At 43.8% G+C, this 12,564-nt stretch overlaps 1 protein-coding gene across 2 annotated transcripts in view; it reads right to left on the reverse strand.

The window, feature by feature from the left end:
• IKBKB (inhibitor of nuclear factor kappa B kinase subunit beta) overlaps positions 1 to 10,453 on the reverse strand; it is a 31,043-nt gene extending 20,590 nt beyond the window's left edge. Inside the window, exons 1-4 of one of the 2 annotated variants that reach the window (XM_063139531.1) lie at positions 9,903 to 10,453; positions 5,793 to 5,887; positions 2,549 to 2,666; positions 1,175 to 1,244 (exon numbers count right to left, since the gene is read on the reverse strand). In XM_063139531.1, coding sequence (XP_062995601.1) covers positions 1,175 to 1,244; positions 2,549 to 2,666; positions 5,793 to 5,887; positions 9,903 to 10,031 — 412 coding nt within the window. In that variant the 5' untranslated portion in view covers positions 10,032 to 10,453. The remainder of the gene's footprint in view (positions 1 to 1,174; positions 1,245 to 2,548; positions 2,667 to 5,792; positions 5,888 to 9,902) is intronic. The other variant, XM_063139532.1, reaches the window with a different exon arrangement.
• Between the last annotated feature and the right edge of the window lie 2,111 nt (positions 10,454 to 12,564).

Raw genomic sequence — 12,564 nt, forward strand, 5'->3', positions numbered from 1 at the left:
ACAAAGGCTCAGAGCTCCAAGCGTGGGGAAAGGAAGCTTAAACAGAGTCATTTGGCAGAGCCTGGCCCAGTTTGCACGTAACAATCACCCATAGATTGTTTAAACAATAGGTTATCAAGGCCTGAGCAGCAGTGAGTGAACACACTACCTTCCATGCAATTGGCACTTCCACTTTCAATTCTTATTGTGGCGTCTGAAACTGGAAAATCTGGGTTGTTTAGAAGTTAAATAACCCAAAATTAATCCATGGTCCCACTAAATATAAGTAATTCCTAGTTTTAAGAACTCAGGAATTACTGTTGTGTGCAAATGAGGTCTCTATCTTCAGTAGCAGAATGAGCATGAAGCAGCAAAAACATGAGTAGTGCTGTGGCACCCTCAGAACCAACTCATTGGTGAGGGCATATGTTTATTAGTTAGCTAGCCTCTAAGGCGTTAAAGTACATTTTGCCTTCTCCCTGAGACTCTGTTTTGCCCACAGAGATTGTCCTACACCAATCTGCAATTCTTTCTCTTCCTAAAGGACAAACAAAGACAATTGTATGGATTAGAGTGTGTGCATTTTGCCTTTAAGGATGTATTGAAAAGATGGGGTGGTACCTGAGGCAGAAAACCCAAATGACAGTCCCACCCAGCGTCTGAAGCGAGGAGGAGGGGAACCTTCACCAAATGAATCAATGTCCGTTACAAGGATAGAAAGAACATAGACAGCAATGAAGATGACTAATCCCATGTTATATTATTTGCTATGTCTATGTTCTTTCTATCCTTGTTACATAGAGTTTCTTGCAATTCATTGTATTGGATGTTACCACACCTGGTTGTACTTTCTAGACACGAATGGTCCTATGTCAGTTTGAGACATTGTACATTTACTTGCCACAGCAAGTTTCATTTGGTGTACCTACGTTTTTAATATCTATCAAACATATTCTTATCCTGAAATTCATCTGCTTTTTGTTACAGGGTCCAGCTCAGGGGACACAATTTCCTCAATAAAATGAGCAGGAGTTGTACATGAGCACTACACTGTTCTTGAACAAAAGAGTTTTTCATCGGAATGTGCCCTGTGGGTCAGAGCTGACTGGGCCCCACTGCACTCTCCTTAATGTCACTGAATAACCCACTGCCTGAGGTTCCTTACCTCGAGTCAGACCTGCCTTGGGTCACTTACCAATGTCTGACAACAAGATGAGGATAGCTCTCTCACGAAGGCCACAGCAGTTCTCAAGTTGGTTCAGGTGCTGCAGGATTTCAAGAGAGGGCATAAGAAAACACCCTGTCTCTGTAAGCCTTCTATATTTCGCATACAGCTAAGTAATTTCTCTTTGTTCTTCAAAACACCTTCATTTAATTCCACAAAAGGGAGATTCTTCAGCTGAACAGTAGCATTTCCATAGCTGAAGTTTAGTACCAATCCATGCATTTGATAGGTAGTACCCAATTACATAATACAGCTCTCCTCGGGTTGCATCACTTTCTAAAGCAGGTCACACATTTGGGTTTCCCTCCACTTAAAGCAGAGCCTAGTCTCAAATATAGAAAGCTAGCACATCAGGGAGAAGGGTAGGCTAGAAGGTAGGAGGTAGGTCTGGATCTATTGGTAGATTTCTGAGTTGCGCTAGTAATCCTACGAGAGGAACCGCAGGTTCAGACATTTGGTGTATGCGCTTGGCTGAGGAGCCAATGGGGCGAAGCTACCGTCTGTGGGATTATGACTGAACGCCTCTAAGTCAGAATCCCCCCTAAATGGAACGATACCGCAGCGCCGAGGCAAGGATTTCTGATTCCCAAATGTTTAAGGGCGCAATCCTTACTCATGTTTATAGACACAAAAAAGTCCTACAACTCCCAGCATTTCCCAGCTGAGTTATAAGACTTTTTTTTCTGTTTAAATATGCATAGGATTGTGCCTTAAGAAGAGTTCCAACATAATGACTCCACATACACCTCTGGCCCTAAATTCTACTACTCAAATGGAGAAAGTGTGGGGTAACCAGGAATGGATTTTGTGTGTGGGAGGACTACAAGCTGCATTTAGTCCTGGTAACGCAAAACAAATTCTTGGGCTCAGTAACCTTTCATTCTAAGTGTATGCCTTTCACAGCAGGTTTCTGTTGCTGGGTCACAAGGTTCTAGTAAAAATAACACTAAAGTCTATCCCACAAAGTCTGCTCATCCCTGAGCTAAAACACACTTTTCAAGATAGTTTCCCACAGGCAGAGATATTTGGATGTAGGGGAGCATTCGATTTTGTTATTCCCCCACCCCCTCACATTCTGAAGTGACACAGTTCATAGAGGACAACAAATTAAGACATTTAGGACCTTGATCCAACCAAATGACAATAAATGGCTATATAATGGGCAAGGCAATGTTTCAGAAGTGTAAAGCTTCTCTCCCCACATCCCCATGCCAGGACTTCAGGCAAACCACTCACTATACCCAGGACTATCCAGGAACACTCAGCGCTGGTCTGGTTAAACCAGATCAAATTACTCACTCTTCCTACTTCTCTGTAAAGCCCTGGATACCCCAAAAGACTCACTCTTCTGAGATCTCCTCCCTGGCAATACTCCATAGCCAGAAGTGGCAAGTCGTTATGTGCAAGATTTTGCATCCCTTCTGGGACATCTCGGGCAGCCACCACATTGGGATGATTTAGACTGAAAGAAAATGAAGGAAACAATTTAAGATCTCAGGAGGATCCATCACTTATCTTAGAGCAGAAGCTTTCTGGTTTTGGCAAGCACTTTCTACCCTGTTTTGCTGGGCGTTGCAAAGGATTCTAGAGCATATTTTACAGTGCACACACAGTTCATCTCTTGGGTCTCATCATCACCCTATGTGAACTTAGACTATGCCCCTGACAAAGGAAGTGAGGCAGGTGGCTACCAGAAGGAGGACCTTCTCTGCTGTGGCATCACAGCTGTGGAATGAGCTCCCTAGAGAGGTTTGCCTGGCACCTACGTTATACTCTTCTCAATGCCAAGTCAAGACCTTTTTATTTTCTCAGTATTTTAACACTTTACCGTCTTAGTCTTTTAACTTATACTGTTTTAAATCTGTATTTTAAATCTCTGCATTGTCACTTGGTTTAATTCTTGTTTTCGTTCTGGTTTCCTTTTATATTGTACTTTCATATTGTGTTTTTATATTGTGGTTTAAGTTTTATACTTTATGGTTTTAATTTCTGTGATCCGCCCAGAGAGTTTCAGCTATTGGGCAGTATAGAAATGCAATAAATAAATAAACACGATACTGCAGAATAAATGTTTTGGAGGGTTAAATTAATTGAAGGTGAATAACAAGAAATACCAATAAAATACTCAATAATAATACTAATGCTCGTCATAATTTCATATACTCAGTAAATATTATGAGAAGCGCCATGATGAATCAGACCGAGGGTCCATCTAGTCCAGCACTCTGTTCACATAGCAGCCAGCCAGCTGTTGACCAGGGACCAACAAATGGGACTGTTGGCATGAATGGTGGCATTCAGTGGCAAATCATGGGTTAATTAACCCACGATTTACTGCCAAATGCTACCATTCTGTGCGAACAGCCCCATTTAATTAACCCATGATTTGCAGGGATGTGCGACGTGTGCGAGCTGCTTCCAGTTTGTAGCAACAACTTTCAAACACCTCAATTGTAAGCTGATCACGTGACATACAAACCTGGGCACTTTAGGTTATTTGTGGGTTAAAGAACCCAAAGTTGTCGAACCAGGTCACAGTCTGAACCTCATCCTGTGGCATTTGCCCTGGTTCAGAGGTTCTCTCAAAAAATATTGTCAGTATATTGGCAACCACTGATTATTCATCTGATGAAAAATCATTCATCAGATTTTTCATAAAACCAGGTACCATCATAGAACAAGTTTAATACTTCACTCTCGATATAGTTGATACAGAATTCTTATTTCTAAGAAACACTCTCTCAGACAAGATTTGTCTTCTTACTACAATAGAATCAGCACAACGGTTCTAAATAGAAAGACTTGCACGTGCATAAACTCAAACTCATGAAACATTCATCATGAATAACACGGCTTCTAAGCAGAGTCAAGAGTTAGTTTGCAGTGATAATCAAATCAAGTTTACCAGGCCGATTCTACAGGCAACACAGTGAGGAAGCTGATCCAAGAGTTTAGCTCCCACTTTTGCATTAACAGAGTCTCCTTTACATACCTTTTGACTGTTATAAAACATGTTCAAACTATTTTTACTACTTTTTTATGGTTCTTATATTATAATTCTAGGGATGCACATCTACCCTAAAACTTTGTCTAAATAGGATTACTGAATTTCAAAGCTTCTTATCAAGATAAATGACCATAACAATACTTATACATTTTTTTCGCCTTCCTTAACATGTTACAGTGTGTTTGTGTTTCAAAAATATTTCCCCGATTGCATCCTGTCTCATGAGCTTGTTTTCTTATTTCATACATGCTGTGTTTTATGAACATGGAAGAGCTTTCTGGATAATTTATCTAATGGCCTACCTGGCTTTATTATGAAGCTAATTGTTTTAAAATACTTTTTTACAATGCTAAGAGAAAGACATGGCCATAAATTTAACATGGCCACCTCTTCGTCTGGATTCCTTTCTTATCAGTAAAGGGTGCCAATAAACAAACTCCAATGGCTTGGCATTGCTGTTTCTCATCTGGCAAACCTCAGAAATTAGACACCTTTATTACCCGCAGGTCAGGAGGCCAAGATGTGTTGCATTAGCCACTGGAATCCCATTTTTAATTCCAGAATTCTCCTGGGGGGCATTTGATTATAGAATTTCCTAATTGGGCTGCAAGGGTTGAATGATGCAAATATGGAAGATTTGCCTTATCTGCCACAATCTTCTTTGCACTGTATTTTTCCTGCACATTGCAGAGGAAGATCAGTGATGGGCAGACAGGCTGTTTTTCAGGGAAGCTGGTCTGCCATTGCTGATCTTCTCACTGGGGAGCCCTTGATAAACCAATGAAGAACTTCAGGATGCCCCAAAACTCAGTTATAAAACTGCCTTAAAATGTTACAGTACCAAAATGCAAGAGGCAGTTCCTTAAATCTCTGTGCCTGCTCTGTGCTTAAACTCTGGCCCAGCTTTTTCTCTTCTATACTTTACAGGCAGAGATTCATTGCACACACTTCTGCAGTTTTGAATTCTGATAAAATAAGCAACATGGCCAGACCTGCTGCTTTACTTTAAAGATGGACTGAAGGCCAGAGAACAAGCATGGCATCTTTCATAATTTGCTCAGCTCTAATTGGCCCAGGGCCTAGATAAATAAGAGGTACCAAGGTGAAACATCTTAAGGTTAAGAAGAAGGGAGACAAGAAGCTCTTTTTCAGTTGACTGTATTTGATGACTACATAAAAAAAGAGACAGGCAGGAAGGCAAAGACCACCTCAGGCTCCTACTTTGGCTGGACTGTCTCTCCTTTCCCCCACAGGGCTTTCTACAATCAACTGCCCCGTGGGGCAGATCCTTATGAGTTGTTTTTAAAATATTATTTATAGTGATTTTATTAACGTAATTTTATCTTACTTGTAAGCTGCCTTGGAAGGGTTTCTATCCTAAAAGGTGAGTTATCAATAATTAAAATAATTAAATAAATAAGGGAGAGGCTTCGGAACTATGTCATCAGCACTGAACTTAGGACAGGCTAAATAAATAATTCAGCAATCAAACGAGATTAAAATCTTCATGCTAAATGCATTTACTTGAAATAAAAAGCCACTTTGCATGTTACGAAGTCAAGGGTTTCCAGTATTGCTCACCGTTTCATGATCTGTATTTCCAGACACCATCTTTCTCTGTTGCGGGGGCTGAGCTCCTGACGACACTGTTTGATAGCAATTTGCTCTCCAGTTTCCTGTAAAAAAATAAGGTGTTTTTTTCCCCCCCTAACAAAGTAAACAGAGCAGATTGATCATCAAACCTGACAGTGGACCTAGTGCTTACTTCCTCACACAGCACATAGTTAAACTATGGAATTTGCTACTTCAAAATATGGTGACAGCCACCAATTTGGATGGCTTTAAAAGGGAGGTGGATAAATTCCTGGAGGAGAAGGCTATCAATAGCTACTAGTCAAATGGCAAATGCGGTTCAATGTAAGCAAGTGTAAGGTGATGCACGATGGGGCAAAAAAACCCAACTTCAAGTATAACCTGATGGGATCTGAGGTTGTGATGGACAGCTCAATGAAAATGTCAACCCAGTGTGCAGCAGCTGTAAAGAAGGCAAACTCCATGTTAGGCATTATAAGAAATGGAACTGAGAATAAAACTGCCAGTATCATACTGCTGTTATACAAATCTATGGTGTTCTAGTCACCACACCTAAAAAACAGAGCTGGAAAAAGTGCTGAAAAGGGCAACTAAAATTATCAAGGGGCTGGGAAGTTTACAACAGCTGAGATTGTTCAGCTTGGAAAAAAGGAGAGTAATGGGACATATGATAGAGGTGTACATAATTATGCATGGTGTAGAGAATGTGGATTTGTCTCCTCTGCCAAGACGCTTGTTCATGCACTGGTTATTTCACGGTTGGACTACTGCAACCTTCTTCTCTCTGGCCTTCCTTCTTCTCACATCAGTCCGTTGGTTTCTGTTCACCACTCTGCCGCAAAGATCATCTTCTTGGCTCGCCGCTCCGACCATGTTACTCCGCTTCTGAAATCTCTTCATTGGCTTCCAATTCACTTCAGAATCCAATATAAACTTCTCCTGTTAACCTTCAAAGCTTTTCATGGTCTAGCTCCTTCCTATCTCTCCTCTCTCATCTCACACTATTGCCCCGCTCGTGCTCTTCGCTCCTCTGATGCCATGTTTCTCGCCTGCCCAAGGGCCTCTACTTCCCTTGCTCGGCTTCGTCCATTTTCGTCTGCTGCCCCTTACGCCTGGAACACTCTTCCAGAACATTTGAGAACTACAAGTTCAACCACAGCTTTTAAAGCTCAACTAAAAACTTTTCTTTTTCCTAAAGCTTTTAAAACTTGATGTTGTGCAGACTTCTACTGTTACTTTCTACTGTTAGTTTTTCCCTACCCTGTGCCTGCTTACCCTACCCTGTACCTGTTTGCATTCTCTTCCCCTCCTTATTGTTTTACTATGATTTTATTAGATTGTAAGCCTATGCGGCAGGGTCTTGCTATTTACTGTTTTACTCTGTACAGCACCATGTACATTGATGGTGCTATATAAATAAATAATAATAATAATAATAATAGGGAGACATTTTTTCTCCCTCTCTCAAAATGCTAGAACCCAATGGGGTCATCCCATGATGTTGATTGGTGGGAGATTCTGGCAAAATAAAAGGAAGTAAGTCTTCACACAGCACGTAGTTAAATTATGGAATTCACTACCACAAGATGTAGTGATGGCCACCAATTTGGATGGCTTTAAAAGGAGAGTGGATAAATTCCTGGAGGAGAAGGCTATCAATGGCTACTAGCCCTGATGGTTGTGTGCTCCAGTATCTGAGGCAGTAAGCCTGTGTGCACCACTTGCTGGGGAACATGGGTGGGAGGGTGCTGTTGAACCATGTCCTGCTTTGTTGGTCCCTGGTCAACAGCTGGTTGGCCACTGTGTGAACAGAGTGCTGGACTAGATGGACCCTTGGTCTGACCCAGTATGGCACTTTTTATGTTCTTAGTCCTGATAGTTATGTGCTACCTTCAGTAGCAGAGGCAGTAAGCCTATGAACATAAGTACATCTATCTACATCTTCTATTACGCAGAAGATGGAGCAGACTTGTTTGCTGTTGCTCCAGAAGGCATGACTAGAATTAACAGGTGGAAACTGCAGGGAAGCAAATTTCAGCTGAAGATTAGGAGAAACTTTCTAACAGTGAGAGCTACTCAGCAATGGAACAGTCTGCCTCAGGAGATGATAGGATCTCCTTTGCTGGAGGCATTTAAACAAAGGCAAGATGGGCACCTCTCAGGGATGCTGTAGCTGCATTCTGCACTGCAGAGCCTGCATTGGGTAGGAGAACTAGATCATCTTCAAGATCACTTCCATGATTCTAAGAGAAGCATATTGCCTCCGATACTGGTTGGTAACACATAATTATGACTAGTAGCCATTGATAACCTTATCCCCCATGTATTTGTCTAATCCCCCTTTAAAGCCATCCAATCTGGCACCCATCACTACAAACTCCATAATGTAACTATGTGCCATTTGAAGGACTTATTTTTATCTGTCCTGAAACTCCCACTATTCAGCTTCATTGGAAGACTTCAGTTCTAGTATTATGAGGAAGGAAGAAAAACTTCTCTGTATCCATGTTCTTCACACAATGCATACTTGTCTACACCTCTATCATACCCAACCTTACTCTCGTATATTTCCTAAGCTAAAAAGGCACAAATATTGTCAGAATCCACAAGCTGTAGGCAGAACAGCTGTTCCTTTTATTTTTCTGTCCCTGTTGTCCCCCATACCTTCAACAGCAACTTGACATAAAAGTTCAGAAGAGCAGGAAAATCTTTACTTGCTAATATTCTGTTCATAAGGTTGCACAGGAATACAATCCAGGGGGGGGGGGGAAGAACTGCCTTGTGGCATAATGACTAACAAATGTATCATGACATAAACCTTCAAGTGCAAGTCTATTTTGTCAGATACATGAAGTAACTAAGGAAATCATTTCATGCACCTGATGAAGTAGACTCATGAAAGCCCCAATAAAGGAAACCTTCTGACCAAACCACATTCTACTATAATGATTCTTTGCATTTAAGGCCTCGTTTTCTTAAATGAAAGTTGCATCTCATGACAGGGTGGTGATATGTAAATGTTGCAAATAATAAATACATCTGGCAACCAGACTTTTGAAAGCTTATGCCACAACAAACGCTGTTAGGTCTCAAAAGAGGTCACAAGAGAATACTTGCTTTTGCTTGCTGCCAACACCCCCCTTCCCCCCCCCCTCGTGGGCAGCAACTATGGTGTTTTTTAAAACAGATTTAAGAGTTCTAAACTTAAATATAAAATAGAAGCCTGTGAACCAGTTGGAAGGGAATGTAAGGTTTAGAACAGCCTTATCCCGCCTCAAAGCCCTTTAACTCCCATCACCCCCAAGCAAGCATGGGTTGTTGTTGATTTTAGAACAGCTTTTGAGTTTAAGGCTGAGTTCGGGCAATGGTTGTTTCCCATTCTGTTCCTATTACCCAGTGGATTAGCGCGTCGGCCAAACTCAGCCTAAATCTTATATATGCTTCATGTTCATATATATTATCTCCAAGCCTCTCTGAGAGACCTGCCAGCTAGTCAGAGGGGAACGTACACTTTCCCCAACATAGCATGCCGGCCCATACGTGTTGAGACTACAACTCCTATTGTATTGTAAGCCGCCTTGTGAGAGCTTTGCCCTGAAATTTATTTATTTATTTATTGCGTTTATTTATTTATTGCCCAATAACCGAAGCTCTCTGGGCGGTTCACAAAAATTAAAAGGCGGCCAAGAAACGTTTTAAATAACTAAATTAATATCCTTCGCAACCAGCATGGCCCGAGGCAGCCTGGGGATAATGGGAGTTGTAGTCCACCACATACAATAAGTTGCAGTTTTGGGACAGGCTGAAAACATTCTCGGGGACACGGCTCTCCACAAAACGTTTATTATTTTCACGTCTGACTACAGTTTTGACGATGACGACTCGAAACCCCTTGGCAAGAGTAGGGGCCTCACTCCTCGCCTCACGCTGAAGCGCGGGCACGCGCCACCGCGGACGTCACAGGACGCGCGCGCCCGCTCCTCAGGGAACTGCGACCCCTCCCCCGCTTCTCTTCCCGCCAATTTTTCTGTCAGAAGCACCACGGTTCAGTCAGCGGGGCGGCGGTGGCGGCCTCTGCGCCCGTCCCGTCGCACTCACCTTGTGGTGCCAGCGGATAACGTTGCCGAAGCCTCCGGTCCCCAAGCGCTCCCGCATCTCCCATGGCCCGCAGCTGGTCATGGGCTGGAGCGGCGCCGGGGGAGGAGGGGGCTGCGGCTGAGGCGCCATAGCTAGGCCGGGCGAGGGGGCCGCTGAGGAGCCCCCGGCTACGCACCCCTGTCAGCAGCAGTAGTAGTAGTGACAACAACAAGGCCCGGCTACTTCCGTCTAGAGATACGGAAGGGAAGCGGCGGCGGCAGCCCCGAGTGGGCCGGGTGTTAAAGGAGCAGCCTCAAAAAGTGTGTGTTTGTGTATCGCCGGGGAAAGGGGGGGGTGGCAGTTCTAGCGTGGCAAGTCTCGGAACCTGTTTCGGCCGCTCGAGATCAGCCGTGGTGCCACGCCAGGAGTGCCTCTGAGCATGTGCCGACTGTTCTCATTTCCCAGACATGTAGCGCTGTCCTTGTGCTTTAGTCATTAACGCTCCTTCTCTCCGCACCCGAGGGCCGGCATTTCCCTGTCACGGCCATGAGGCGGAGCGGGGAAGGGGACCCCCTCGGCCACGGCTTTGGGGCTCCTACGCCGCCGAGCAAAAGCCTAAAACGCCTGGCCGAAGACGGCTCCAAGCCACTCCTCGATCACCCTCCTACGCTGGATGGGTGAGGAGGCCTCTCCCTTCCTCCTCGGTGTGACAACCCCGGCCTGGGTCAGCACTGGCCTTTGTGGGGGTTGTAGTTCCCCCACAAAGTGGTTGCAATCGCAGCAGCAACCGGGAAACTACATCGCCCATAATCCATCGGGCTGCGTCGCAAGCCGGTAGACAGTAATTCTCTGCGCGCCTTCCCTGCCTCCTATTGGCTTGGGGAAGACGAGGAAGGAGGAGGCAAGCTGCTTACTTCTTCGAAGCATCTTTGGACTCTATGATATCCCTCATATTTCCCAACCCAACAGTAAAAGGGAAAGGAAGGGTGTCTCTCTCAGCTCCGTTTCTTCTTCCCTTTGGTTTCCCTCCCCAATCCTACCTTTGCCTTCCCCCACATTCTCTTTTCTCTTTCTCATCTCCCCTTCCCCTTAGAATTTCAGCCTGGCTTGCAGAAAGCAAGGAGGTACCGTGTTCTCCTTCACTTTCTCCATGCCAGCTTCACCTGCTGAATTTCTGTTCACTTTAATGAACTGGAACAGGGCCAGCAACAAAGCAGCAGCTCTATCCAGGAATAAACAAACATTAGTCCAAATGAGATCCATAGGGGTTACTCACAAAAAAAAACATAGATTGTACCCTTAGGCTACATTCCTGTTCAAATGTATTGTGGAGTAAGCCTTACAGATTTCATTCTTAATTTGGAGTAAACCCTCTTAAAGGCAATAAGGCTTACTTCTGAGTAAAGCTGCAATCCTATCCACACCCAAGAGTAAATCCCATTGAACTCAATGCCACTACAGATCGACAAACAGGCACGCTGATGTAGCCCATTTTAAGATGCCTTCAGGTATTATTGTTTACTGTTCCATAAGAGATTTTCCTTTGTTTCCCCTTTTTATTTTTAGAGAACTTTCTAAATTTTCCTCTTCTAACAAAATTTCCCTACCTTGAGGGAAATTCCCAGACAAACAGTGTGGGGCAATCATAGAATCACAGAATAGAAGAGCTGAAGGGACCTATAAAGCCATCGTCCAATACCCTGTTCAATGAAGAATCCACCTTAAAGTATCCTTGACAGATGGCTGTCTAGCTGCATCTTGAATGCCTCTAGTGTGGGAGAGTCCACCACCTCCCTAGGTAATTGGTTCCACTGTTGTACTGCTCTAACACTAAGGAAGTTTTTCCTGATGTCCAGCCGGAATCTGGCTTCCTCCTGCACTCTGGGATGATCGAGAAGAGATCCTGGCCCTCCTCTGTGTGACAACCTTTCAAGTCCTAGAAAAAGTGCTATCAGTTCTGGTGCCCAGAATTGGACGCAATACTCAAGATGAAGCCTAACCAGTGCTGAATAGAAGGGAACCAGTACCTCGTGAGATCTGGAAGCTATACTCCTATTAATGCAGCCCAAAGTAGCATTTGCTTTTTTTGCAGGCACATCACACTGTTGGCTCATATTCAGCTTGTGATCAACAACTCCAAGGTCCTTCTCACTTGTAGTGTTGCTGAGGCAAGTATCCCCCATCTTGTAACTGTGCCTTTAGTTTCTTTTTCCTAGGTGTAGAACTTGACATTTATCCCTATTAAATTTCATTCTCTTGTTTTCAGCCCAGCACTCCAGCCTATCAAGATCACTTTGAAGTTTGTTTCCGACTTCCAGGAAGGTGGGTTTGACAATTTCCCATCTTGGTTGTGCCTCAGCAGCTCCCATTTTCAAAGTTAAAAATCTGTGCCATGCCATTCCCCCTGAACATACATACACTTTCCACCCCTCACCCCTGCCAATGCCTGTTTTACCTTTGGAGTGGGGATGGGGTGGTGTGGTGGAGAGAATATTACTAAGGGATATTAATTCCCCACTAGGGGGCCTTGCTGAGTGGCAAAGAGGGTGTTGATGCCGCGATGCCTACTAACCGTCACATTGGAGAGAGTGAAAGCTGGTCACTCTGACTTGCGTGAGAGTACTTTCTAGTAATTAGCACAAAAGCACCATTGGATACAACCTAGGAAATATATGCCTAGTCA

Source organism: Elgaria multicarinata, chromosome 12 (assembly GCF_023053635.1).
Source record: "Elgaria multicarinata webbii isolate HBS135686 ecotype San Diego chromosome 12, rElgMul1.1.pri, whole genome shotgun sequence".
Classification (NCBI taxonomy): Eukaryota; Metazoa; Chordata; class Lepidosauria; order Squamata; family Anguidae; genus Elgaria; species Elgaria multicarinata.